At 42.5% G+C, this 13,246-nt stretch overlaps 1 protein-coding gene across 1 annotated transcript in view; it reads right to left on the bottom strand.

Moving 5' to 3' along the window:
* The window catches only part of CTNNA1 (catenin alpha 1), a 221,136-nt gene that overhangs the window by 137,528 nt on the left and 70,362 nt on the right, over positions 1-13,246 (bottom strand). Inside the window, exon 7 of the mRNA XM_034780411.1 lies at positions 12,465-12,668. Coding sequence (XP_034636302.1) covers positions 12,465-12,668 — 204 coding nt within the window. The remainder of the gene's footprint in view (positions 1-12,464; positions 12,669-13,246) is intronic.

The following is a 13,246-nucleotide window of genomic DNA, read 5'->3' as shown; positions in this document are numbered from 1 at the left end:
TTTAATTCCATTAAAGGAGGGGAAAAAAGGGATGTTTACCTGTTAGTATGGGGTTGGTTTAAAAAAAAAAAAAAAAAAAAAAAAAGCACACACACACACACATTCATCAAACAGGAGTTTTGCGAGGGAACCACACCTAACAAACATACTATAAAAACTTAGGCCAGTAACCACACCAGCTCCACAAAAAAACTGCAAGAGTAAAAAAGCGGAATTCCAGCAGCAACATGAAGGCTATCCAGTTGATTGTACTGAATGCAACATGTACGATTACCTGCCTTGTGGGCAGGTGACGTATGTGTGCATATGGTGCAAGCAGCTCATGGCCCTCAGACACAGTGTGGACTCTTGAAGCCAGAGTAGCTGAACTGGAGGAGCTAAGAGAGATCTAGAGCTGGTCTACCATGGGAAACTTGTATCGGCATAGCTACGTCTTTCAGGGATGTGAAAAATTCTCTCACCTGAGAGATGTAGTTATGCTGATCTAATCCCTAGTGAAGACAGTGCTAGGTCAACAAAAGAATTCTTCTGTTGGCCTGGCTAACTGTTCTGAGGGAGGTGGATTACCTATGCTGATGGCAGAACCCTGCCTGTTGACTTAGGTAGTGACTACACTGAAGCAGTGCCACTGCAGCTGTGCTGCTGTACCATTTTCAGCATAGACATACCCAGAGGTCCGTAGATGGGACTTTCAGGTACACAATAGAACAGTCCTACCCCTAGTCTGACAGCCTCTGTACTGTTATGGAGGAAGAAAATCTGAGGGAAGGAGAACATCAAGCTGGAGCAGAGGGAAACAATCCCATAGTTGCAACCTTCCTTCTAGATGATATCATGGCGTCCTTTTACCTCCTTGGGAAGGAAGCCCAGTTATTAGGAAGAGCCAGCTAAGAGAGCCAGCTAATAGTAATGGGAGTCTTATCTTCAGTAGGCTTTGTTATTCAGGGAGTTGCACTGTGCTAACTATAATAAATGATCCAGTCTGTTCATGTTAGGTAGCTGAACAATTACTTTCATTGGCCTTCGTGCTTTATTTAGCAGGCCCTCAATGCCACGTGGCTGCTGTTTGCTTAGATGGCCTGGATTTGGACTTCCTAGGAGCTTTACATACTGTGGCACACTGCACCTCAAAGCAGCACCCTGGAACCCCCATATTCACCCTGTCATATAATTGATACATTTCATACAAAACATGCCATGTAAGAGGTCATATGAAAAGTCATGATCTGCTGAAATCTACTGTTCTGTCCAAATACGTATATTGTTAGTGTGTATGAAATTATGTCTCATAGACTCATAGAATATTAGGGTTGGAAGGGACCTCATGGTTGTTACTGAAATGTAAGGAGGTGAACCACTCCCAGGAGGGTATTACACGACCATTAGCAGGAGAGTTGTAATCAAGGGCTCTTACAATATTGCAAGAGGCCTGCCCAAGCATCACACAATAGGGGATTGCCCAACTCTGTGGCTCAGCAAAGCCCACCAGGACATGTCTGAGCTAGTATTTTCCAGGCACGTGGACTGAGGGTATAAAATAGAGGGGAATGGCTTCATGATTTTTCCCCTCCCCCACTTACACTAGAAGGAACAAGAATGCTGGGAAGACCAAGATTTCAACTAAGGAGATTGGCCTCAGGCTTCAAAGGGGAAGCCTGTGTATTAAGAACTGTAACATCCAGTAGGGTGAGAACTTCTCGATCTAAATACTGCCTAGTGTAATAAGGTTTAAGATTTAGCATATGTGCTTACCTTTTATTTTCTTTGGTAACCATCTCTGACCTTTTGTGCCTACCACTTATAATCACTCACTCTCTCTTTTTATTTTACCTAAAACAGTGTACGTACAGTTCATTCATGAAAAATTTAAGTTTAGAGCAGTGGTCACAAACCTAGGCACTCTCCCAGATGATCGCGATCTCCGGTAGTGCAGCGAGGGGGGACGGGGGGTGCCAGGGGTCTTCCCGTGCTGCTCCTGCCTGTAAGCACCACCCCCACAGCTCCCATTGGCCAGGAACAGGAGTGGCATGGGGCCAGGGCAGGCAGGAAGCCTCCCTTAGCCTCACTGTGCCGCTGACTGGGAGCCCCAACCTCCAACCCCCTCCCAGAGCCAGCACCCCATGCACCTTCTGAGCCCCGCTCCCAGCCCCCCTCCTGCACCCCAACCCTGCCCCAACCCCCCCCCTCTGAGCCAGTCCTCCATATTCACATCTGCACCCCAACCTCCTGTCCCAGTGTCAATTCAGTGAGTGTTCTTGATCTTTCAGTAATGCATGTTTTTTAAAGGTCAGAAGATAGTAAACGTTTTCAAATAACCTTGAATTAGACATTCTAGAATGTCTGAGTCCCGCCCAGAGCCAGCACCCTATACCCCCTCCTGCACTCCAACACTCTGCCCCAGCCTGGAGCCCTCTCCTGCACCTAGTGACAGAGTCCTGTGGCACCTTATAGACTTACAGACATATTGGAGCATAAGCTTTCGTGGGTGAATACCCACTTCGTCAGACGAAGTAGATATTCACCCATGAAAGCTTATGCTCCGATACGTCTGTTAGTCTATAAGGTGCCACAGGACTCTGTCGCTTTTTACAGATCCAGACTAACATGGCTAACCCTCTGATACTTGACTCCTGCACCTAAACTCCCTCCCAGAGCTTGCGCCCCTCACCCCCTCCTGTATCCCAACCCCCTGCTCCAGGCTCAGCCTGGAGCCCCCTCCCACACTCCGTACCCCCTCCCAAACCCCTGCCCGGTGGAAGTGAGTGAGGGTGGGGGAGAGCAAGCAACAGAGAGAGGGCGGAATGGAGTGAGCATGATGGGGACTTGGGAAGGGGAGGGGTAGATCCTAGGTTGTCCTTAAATTCAAAAAGTGATCTTGGGCACAAAAAAGATGGAGATCTTTGGTTTAGAAGGACATGGAGAACAGTTTGGCTCTTAGTCTGCTGATATGCAGCCTAAGAAACAGGACCTGTACAATATTAGCATTTGAGGAAATACAACTTCTAGGTAGGGAACACATCTCTGTATGTATCTGCATGGCATTAGCACAACAGGACCTCATCCCTAATGGGAATTACAGGCACTCTGTAGTAAGTAGCAGTTTTGGGGGTTTGTGTGTTCTACCATGAGTGTCAATTCAGTGAGAGTGTTCTTGATCTTTCAGTAATGCATGTTTTTTTAAAGGTCAGAAGATCGTAAATGTTTTCAAATAACCTTGAATTAGACATTCTAGAATCTTAGCAAAATGTTCTCCATTTAACTTAACCCAATAAAGACCACAACAAGAAAACACCACGCAAGCACCTTTCTGAAATGTGAACTATAAAATGCCCATTTTATTTCCATGAGCCTAGACACTATTATGGTTTGGCACATTAGAAATGCAAAGGATGGAGGTACACTGAGCTAAGCTATCACTCAAGCCATTTAACTAGGTTAGAGCACAAAGTAACACATTCAGTTATTTACTGGTGTAACAAAGAACTGGCTGTGGTTATAGGAGACACTGTTTTCTCTGCTCTTCCTCTCCTGCCCCTGTTGTCTGCTTCCCCCCGGCCAGGCTCCTTTTCTTACTCTAAGTCCTCCCTTCCATATTCCTTCCAGTCACTACCTGTTTAAACAGGACGACTAATGCTTTTAGTGTTCATAAACAGATGTTCTTCAACTTTAACTATGGTCACAAGAAGCCACCCTAGCATGGACTATGGTTCCAAGTATACAAGGAAGCACGTGCACATTAACACATTGCACCCCTCTATTGCCAACAGGCAAGGAATTCTGCCATGATCCAAACCCTTCGAGTTGGCTACTGAAGGGATTATTATTAATTCCCTCCCTGCAAAGAACAGAATGGGGCCAGGAGTCTTTGTTCCATTTGGCTACTCTCCCAAAGATACTCCAACTTTCACCTTGTCTTCAGGCCATGAGAGGAATGCATCCAAGATTCTCCCCCCCTCCCCAGACAGTATGCCCCCTTAAATAGCCTGTTTCTTTGTTCAATCCAGTCATTACTGGAAGTAGCAAGAAATGCTTATTATTCCCTGCTGGCACTGTGTGAGCTAGGCAAGGAGATGGGATCAGTGTAGGCTTGGAGACCTTGGACACAATACCACACTTTGAAATTAACCCAGAATATTCATGACATATCAGCATCATGGAAACAAGCTACATATGAACATTCAGTCAAAAAAAAAAGTATAATAAGAACATGTCTGATGGTCAGAGCGTGGCACTTTGAATCAGGACTTCCGGATCAGGGTTCTACTCCGGACTCTTTCACTGACTGCATGATCTTGTCCAAGTTAAAACTCTATGCTTTATTTTCCCCCTCATGCCCAGCTGCAATAGGTGTGTATCACTTGCCACTAGCACTAAACCTACAACTATAAAGAAATGCAAAGAGTGCCTGAACTCTTCCCCTCCACACCCGCCCCCCCAATCTTCTAGTCAGCAGTTTGCAGGAAGACATTAAATCCATAGTCTATCTTTGAAGGGGTAAAAGGAATAAGGGGAGTTATGGCTTAGATTTAATGTATTTGTCAGATTCTTGTTTTTCCATCCAAGAGGGAAATTAAAAAGTCAAGTTGTGTGTGTAATACTTTTCCAGGATGAGAGCATGATCATGCTGGAGGCTAAAATCCTATTTATCTACAGATCGGTAGTCACTGTGAAAAGTATGTTTTATTCCATCCATGCTCCATCATTTTGCCTTTGAAAGGCCACTCAAGTAGCACTGTTTACGGCTTCATTAATAAGTGCAATTCTATTTGACAGGTATATTTAAGAGGATTGAGGATTTCGCATTTTGTATGAATTTAAGATTTTTTTCCCCCAAAAGATTAATTCACAGAATAGAGAATTTTGAAGAAAAATCCAAATTTAACATTCTAATTTTTATTTATTTTTTTTAAACAATTTACAGCTTTGACAAAAAGTTAATTACTCAGGAAGCTGTGGCATTTGTCACTTCATTATCAGAGACCTGCACATCAGCCTGTTACTTCAGAAGAGGTCTTTCTCCCCAGACCCTTAAAACTTGCTCAGCTAGTATGAAGTTATGAGCCATGCCAATTTTGTTTGCATTTCATATTTTGAGAAAAGCCTCACAAAACTACTATACTGCATTTTTCCAAAATACTGTAAAGACTTCAGCCAATAAAACCTCTTGCTCATAGCTGAATGGGGGGGTGGAGGGAGCCAGGTGTAAAAGAAGAGGGATTAAGCAGTTTGGCAGCCGATCTCCTCTCCTGGACGTGTAGGCAACTCTTAGCACTTAAGTCTGATCTCCTTAAAGCCATGATCTTTGTGCCCACAAGCATTCCCTCATTGTATAACTGTTCCATGTGAGGTGACTGGGAGCAGTAACACAGAGACCCCAGTTATTTCAATTTAATCAGCATGGTTCTATACTAACAGGTAAGGCTAACAACCACAGCTACTATTAAATAACTTCTCTCTCTCTCTCATGTACCATCAGCCTTGATTCCCATTCTTTCAAGAATATGCTGTAATAATTTCCAAAGGAAGGGGATCCAAGATCTAGGGTGATTGCTGAAGTGCATTCCTAAATTGGGCTTAAAATATGGAGAATTAATTTTGACTTGCCTTCCATACGCCTGCACTGACTGTTTCTCTGCAATACAATCATTTCTGATATACACTGAAGAGACTGCTTTGGATCTGATGGAATGTGTTCTAAGACTTTCAGGTACTGATACACCTGCATGGTCAAAGATTTGGCTGCAATAAACTGTAATCATTTACTGTCTCCACATGCCACAAATAATCTAAAGGAATAGTCAGGCTGGACAGCACTACACACACTGGTAAGTGAATGTTCTATATCACACAGCAGTGCTATTTGTCAGCACCTGAACCACTTGTGGGGGGCGAGGGGAGGGGGCAGTGGGAAGTGGAGATTTGAAAAGCTTTAACACCCAAACAGCACAAAGCTCTAATACATTTGCGTACGTTCTAGCTTGTCAATTTCCTCAGGGCTCCATGTGTTAAAGAGACAAGCTTCCCAACTCTTGTGAAGACATCCGACACTACCACCATCTCTCTCACACAGCTCAAGGATAGAATGGCACATACTTTGGCTGAATCCATCCTCAAGTTTTCAGATTCCCTCACACGGTGGGCACTATTGTACTGAGTGTCTAGCTGCAGTAGATTAAAGAGCCTTTCCTCAACCAACAGGAATGAGGCTTGATCAGTGATTATGGTAAATAGCTTCCTATATGTTCACTATCTCTAAGTTTAAGAGGCAGCAAACTGTTTTGTGTCAAAAATTTAATTAGTTGATTGCACCAGCATCATATATATATATATATATACACACACACATACACACACACACACACACACACACATTCTCCATGGAACATATGCTGTGCCTGTTACTGAACTGATAACTCCTATGAAATCATCCTGCCCGCACCTCCTCGGGATGAGGGTCCCTGGGGAAAAAAAAAAAAAAAAAAAAAAGATACCCAAATCCTCCCCACCCCTCAGAATACTTACATGAAGCATTAACACATCTTTTCAAAGCCTTAATGTATGCTTTAAAGCTTTACATCCTACCCTAGTTTTCTAGCTCAGTAACAAAGTAATTAAGTAACACAGTAAGGCAAAAATCAGTGCATCGCTGTTTATTACAAGCTCAGTGTAGTCAGAAGAGAGAAGACTTATCATATTGAGTGAAAACCTCAGTGCTTAACAAGGTTTTCATCTAATGTCCCATGGCCTATTTTCCAACATAAGAAATGTCATACTGAATCAGAACCATGGTCTACTAGGCCAGTATCCTGTTTGACAGTGGCCAGTGCCAGAACAGGGCAGTTCGAGTGATCCCCCCCATCTTCCCCACTCAGTTTCTTGCAGTCAGAGGTTTAGTATTGCCCCAAGCATGATGTGTCAACCCTGACCATCTTGGCTAATAGCCAGTGATGGACCTGTCCTCCATGGACTGGTCTAGTGCATTTTTTTTTTTTAAACTCAGTTATATTTTTGGTAACCTCCAATCACAATCATGATCCCCAACAGTTATCCTGAATAACAGAGCAAGCTAAATGGATGTCAGCCAGGTTTAAGTCTATGGCAAGAACGTCCACACACAAAGCAGTTCCTGAGTTACTTAAATTGATGCAACCCCACCCTACCCCACCCCCCTTAAATTGAGTGCAATTTCTGCATTTAGACAAGGCCTGTGTGGTGGTGGTGTGGAGCAGCAGCACAAAAATCCCATCTTGCCCTTTTCAGTCCATTAGAAGGGTCACTGAGGAGGCAAGAACGAGGGTACTTTTGGTATAACGATACCCAGTTTCATATGCCTATTTTACCTATTCCAGCTAATGCTAGTGCATGCCTGGCCAAAGGCAAGAGACATGGAGATATGGAGGACAGCTACTTGTCTGAAGATCAATCTGGATAAAATACAGGTGATACTGAAGTATTAGGGAGAGACTGGCAAGAATCATCTCTGTCTCTGGTATTGTGGGTGTTTTCCCCAACAGTTTGTTACTGGAGTTCAGTCAATGGAAGTGATGTCACAATCGCAGTTGGTTCAGGATGGTTCTATCCTATACAGTGTCTGATTAGGACACACTGCAGGACCTCAACTTATGTCTCTCTAGATACCTATGTATTAATTTTGGCAATCGTGTATAAGTGCTTTTTTTTGGTACTTAAATGCGTGTTCTGCATCTTGCTTAATATGATAAGATTAAACTTGACGTTCACTTGAGCATCATTCAAGTGGGTTCTTGGAGGTAGAGGAAAGAAGAATATATAGCACATTGATACGACTATAAGTGGCTGTTGGACAGCCAAACTACATACAAACACTTTAGCATTTTTGTTTTCATTTAATAAAATCCTTCCAGGACTCAAATACTTGAATGATCTACCACGGTTAACTGTTAAGAAACTTATTTAAATCTTGAGAGAGTTGTATGTTATAGATTGAGTTGTGGTTGTCAATGTTTTTTGAGAAACTCAACTTCAGTTTCTCGCATCCAAATACAACCTGGATTGTTATGCTCCTCCCCAGTGAGTCAGGCTAGACCAAAGCTTTCGGTCCTCCTACTGCAATAGCTGGCTTTTTAGCCCTCTCTTCTTGTTCTTCCACTCAGCACTATTACCAAAAACTTGTAGATAATTAAAAAGAAAATTTCAACGGGGAAAACTATTTCACTATAGAAGATGTGAGAGCACTCCCATAAAGAAAGATACCAGTATCACAAATTCCAGCCTTGAAGATTACAAGTAACTTTTTTTCTTTTAGAGTCCTACGTGGATATAAAATCTGTGCCCTTCATCCAACCCGCAATCTGCAAACATGCTCCGCGGATATAAAGCAGATATCTGCAGATTTGCAGGGCTCTAGTTATTTGCTGAATCCTCCTCCTTAAGAAAAAAAGGTTAAGACTTGGAAGAAAATGCCTCAAAAACAAAAGGCCTTCGCCTCAGAACACTTCTGAGCAAACAGCATGTATATCAAAGAAAAATACCAATCCTCTATGTCTTTTGCATACTTCCTTAAAGTCCACATTATCCCTGAACAGGCTCCGCCAACTTCGCCACCAAAGAGTAAATTCTAAACTGCAAGTGTGAAACAAGCAGCCTGGATAATTTTATATCAGGCACTTATATCCGTAAATTTGTTATATAAACTAATGAGCAATTATCCCCCACCAGAGCTGGCACTGAGGTTATAAAGCAGTGGCTACTGGATTGCGATGAAGTGGAGAAACCAAACTTATGGAGGAAGATGTTGATGGCTTAGAAAACATGTCACTGCTGATAAAGGACAGGTGCTCTGAGGGATAAAGAGGGAGAGGAAATATGCATGGAACTAAGTGAAGAAGCCACAGTTCTGAAATCAGCCACAGGGGGGCAAGATTCCCTCCTCAGTTTAGTGCAACGGTCACATTACATGCCTTTAAGACAGGGGTGGGCAAGCTTTTTGGCCTGAGGGCCACATCTGGAACAGAAACTGTATGGTGGGCCATGAAAGCTCACAAAATTGGGGTTGGGGGTGGTGGCTCCGGGGTGGGGCCAGGAAAGAGGAGTTCAGGGTGTGGGAGGGGGCTCTGGGCTGGGGAGTTTGGGGAGTAAGAGGGTGCTCCAGGCTGGGACCAAGGGGTTCAGAGGGGGATCAGGACTGAGGCACGGGATTGGGGTGTGGGAAGGTGTGCAGGCTCCAACTGGGGTTGCAGGCTCTGGGGTGGGGCTGCAGATGAGGGATTTGGGGTGCAGGAGGGTGCTCTGGGCTGGGATCGAGGGGTTTGGAGGGTGGGAGGCAGATCAGGGCTGGGGCATGGGGGAGAGGCTCAGGGGTGCAGGCTCCAGGAGCCACTTACCTCAAGCGGCTCCGGGAAGCAGCGGCATGTCCCTCCTCCAGCTCTTATGGGGCGGCACGGCCAGGCGGTTCTGCACGCTGCCCCATCTGCAGGCACCGCCCCTGCAGCTCCCGTTGGCTGTGGTTCCCGGCCAATGGGAGCTGCAGGGGCGGCGTGCAGAGCGGAGGCCCCTGGCTGCCTATGTGTAGGAGCCAGAGGGAGGGGGCCATGCTGCTGCTTCCAGGAGCCGCATGGAGTGGCCCCCGAACCTGCTCTCCGACTGGGGCACCGGAGGGGGCAAGCCCCAGAACCTGCTCCCCAGCAGGAGTTCAAGGGCCGGATTTAAATGGCTGGTGGGCCAGATCCGGCCCACAGGCCGTACTTTGCCCACCCCTGCTTTAGGACCAAGCTGAGAACCTTAATGATGATGCCAGCAGGTGCCAAGGACACTGGAGAAGCCTCAGACAAGTCTGGTGAATACACGTCTTGCTGCTTAAAACTCTGCACTTCTAGTGGTATGACATTTTCCATTTGATTCCACATCACAGTAAGAGCTTGATCCCCACAACCTTTTACAGAGCACTTAGAGGTGGAACTGAAGGGATGAGAGAATTAATCTGCTTATCCATTGTCCTCAAAAAACCCCACAACAATTTAAATCAGAGTATACACTATTTAGGACCAGCTTTAGTATGCCTACAACATCTGAAAGGCATCCCAGAAGCTATAAAATTCTTTAGAAATAAAGTCTCTAAGATTGGAAGTGTGTCCACCTAAGGACATTTCTATCCCCAAACACATTTTCAGTATGATCCTACCTCAGTCTTCCATTTCAAAACTTGGCACTTTTCAATACCTCTGCTTCTATCACTTAAATAAGATTTATGCTGCACAATTAGTATTGTGCAATTGAAGGAAAGACTGAATGCCTGATCATGCTCTTATGCCAACTTAATTTCTTTTTTTTTTTTAATAGGAAAAACAAGTCTACATCAATTGGATAAAGCTGGATTCTGTGGCAGTGCATTGTTCCTTTTTGACCATTTAAAATTGTCTATGTGATTCATTCTTTGACTTAAACATTTTTTGAGATTTTTCTAGCTGTGATATACATTTTTAAACAGTGTCCCAAATTTTTACCATGACTTATCTATTGCTTTTTCCACTTGATTTCACTGAGCTTCTAATCTCATTTTTCCAAGATAGGCTGCCTATAATCACAGTATGGCAGAGATTTAAAAAAAAAAAAAAAAAAAAAAATTCATTATGCATCACAATTTTTAACACATTGTGAAATTAAAGATAAATAAGAATACATTCTTCCCAGCTCAGAAGATATACCTTTAACTAGCATACCACACAGGTTAACAGTACACAGCTAAACAAATAGGATACCCATCTTGGCAGAAAGAAATCCACAGCCATGAAGTCTTACACTGGCAGCTGACTGAGTCTCAACATCTTTATTCTTTCCTCCATCAAAAAAATCAGGATATTTACCTCTTGCTACAGTTTTAGCTATCAACTGGTAGGCATACATTCTCAAATCTAGCTGCCACCCTAGATGATTCACATGTACAACACCCTGTAATATATCTTGCCCACAGGGTGAATTTTTCCCCTAAATGTCGTAAGTTAGTGGTTTGCTTCTGACCTGAAATACAAGGGTTTATATCCCTTTTTTTAAAAAGTTAGAGCTACTGTAACTGGGGATGTTTTAGTTTTCCATATCAATACTTAATTTTTGAATTCTGTCAAGCATTTAATGTCTAGTGGCAATGAGTTTCACAGTTTAAATGTACATTGTAAAAAGTATTCCCTTTTAATGTTTGTTACCTTTCAGTTTTTTGACTGTCCTTGTTCTATATTGTAAGACAGCATTTACCATCTCCATTACCCTTACTTATTTTGAAAAAAATCTTCTCTAAACTAAACAGTCCTAATCCATCTTTGTTTTTCCACAAACACTTGGAGGTGTTTCCATGCCATTAATCACTTTTGTCATCTGTCTATGGATTCCTTCTACTTCAGCCTTTAGATAGGTTGGTCAGAAATGAATACCACTCCCCAGTGGTTCTAATTAGTGAATTTTTAACTCAGAAATGCGTATTCCCTTGTCTTTGTCATCAATAATTAATTTCATCTGCCACCATATAAGCCCATTTATCTAGTTTTGTAGGGTACTTAACAGTCCCTCAAGAAGTTCACTTGTTTTCATTTATTTAAATAAATTCTGCCATCTGCAAATTGCCATCTCAAGTCCAGTACCTTCTCCAGAACATTTTGTTAATAGGTCCAAGGCTTAATATTACAGAACATGGAGCCATTCCATTATTCAACTTTCAACATGTCAAAAGGCTACCCTCTATTCCTACCTAGTTTGGTTTAAGTAGCAAAAAGTTAGACAGTAGAAAAACATTAAGAGCCATGGTTCCCCAAAATACGTAGGCTGATCTAATCTTCAGAGTGACATGACTGAAATAAGCATATCCAGGTTCTTTACAGAGAAAAAACAAATAGCAGATACTTTAACCATTTTAGACAGTCTAAACTTCAACTCCTTGAGGGCAAACTGCTCTGAATCCAATGCTAACAATGGCTTTTTTTTTTTGGAGCCAGAAAAGTACTGCAATTCTCACTGTGTGAAATTAAAATTAAAGCATCACCATTGATCAAGTTGAGTGAAAGTAACTCACAATCAATCCTGAAATGCAGATATTTGGTTAAAAATAATTATGCATTGAGAGATACAAGGTTAATTAAAAAGATATTGAAAAACACCTTCCTGCCATCATCCCCAAATTATCAAAAGTTCTGCTAATTATGTATTACATTCTAATTCTTCTTCATGTTACAAATTTAAACCACTAACTGGTTAAGAACTCACTCAAACATTAAAGACAATTTCTGGAATTAGGATTTTGTGGCAATAAGCAGTTTCTTGGAAGAGTAAGGAAAGAAAAAAAAAAAGTCCCACTGTTTTCATTTTCAGTATTAGCATCTTCTTTGCATGAAGGGAATTATTTTTAAGATCAACTAATACAGTTTCATTGCTAGTTTTGAAGTCCTCATATATGGAAGTTAAAACCACCACCTTAAAATTACGATGTCTAGAATACTTACATTCCCCATGTACTCTGAAAGTAGATCCTGCAAGGCCTGTCGCACTGCATTACACTCTGCAACTATGCGTTCCCGTCGGTCATCACGTGTGCAGGATGAATCAGCCATTAGGGCTGCTCCACTAATGATGCTCTCCAGGCGCTCTTCCAGGGAAGGCCTAAAACGTTCCTCACTGAAGCTCAAAGGATCCACAATAATTTGTTTCTAGTAAAGGAAAGTTTACAGTAATCAGTAACTGACATCACTTGTTACCATTTTTCCATCAAAATGAGCCGGTCTTGGAATAGTTACAGCAAATCCATTCTCTGTCCTGAAAGACAACCAAAAAAGTGTGCTTGTGACAGATGAGAACAAACTTTCCTAGGTAGCTTAGTAAATTTGTAGAGGCTTCCCCAATGGATTACGTTACTGCAAGAAATGACTAGCACTGTATGTTGACAGCTAAACAAAATTTGGCCACAAGAAAGCATGTTACAGGAATTACAAATTAAAAAATGCCAGGATAAATCAGGTTCATGCTACTGAACTCTAGGTAACTGTTTCAATCTGTACAAGATTTAATTATTTCAGCTGTCAAATTCAATTACCCCCATCATAAACAAGATGATTTTGGAAGTCTATCTAGTGTAGATTAACTATGGTGATACTCTGCATGATTACATAGAGGGGGAGGGAAGGGACTGGATAAATTGGGACAGATTACAATATAAGTTCTCAAAAGCAAAAGTTTTGATGTGAAACATTTACAGTAAGATTTAAACATCACAGAAGGCAATATCTTC

Source organism: Trachemys scripta, chromosome 8 (assembly GCF_013100865.1).
Source record: "Trachemys scripta elegans isolate TJP31775 chromosome 8, CAS_Tse_1.0, whole genome shotgun sequence".
NCBI classification, from domain to species: Eukaryota; Metazoa; Chordata; order Testudines; family Emydidae; genus Trachemys; species Trachemys scripta.
The sequence above is the reverse complement of the archived record's forward strand: the minus strand, read 5'-3'. Positions and strand labels throughout refer to the sequence as shown.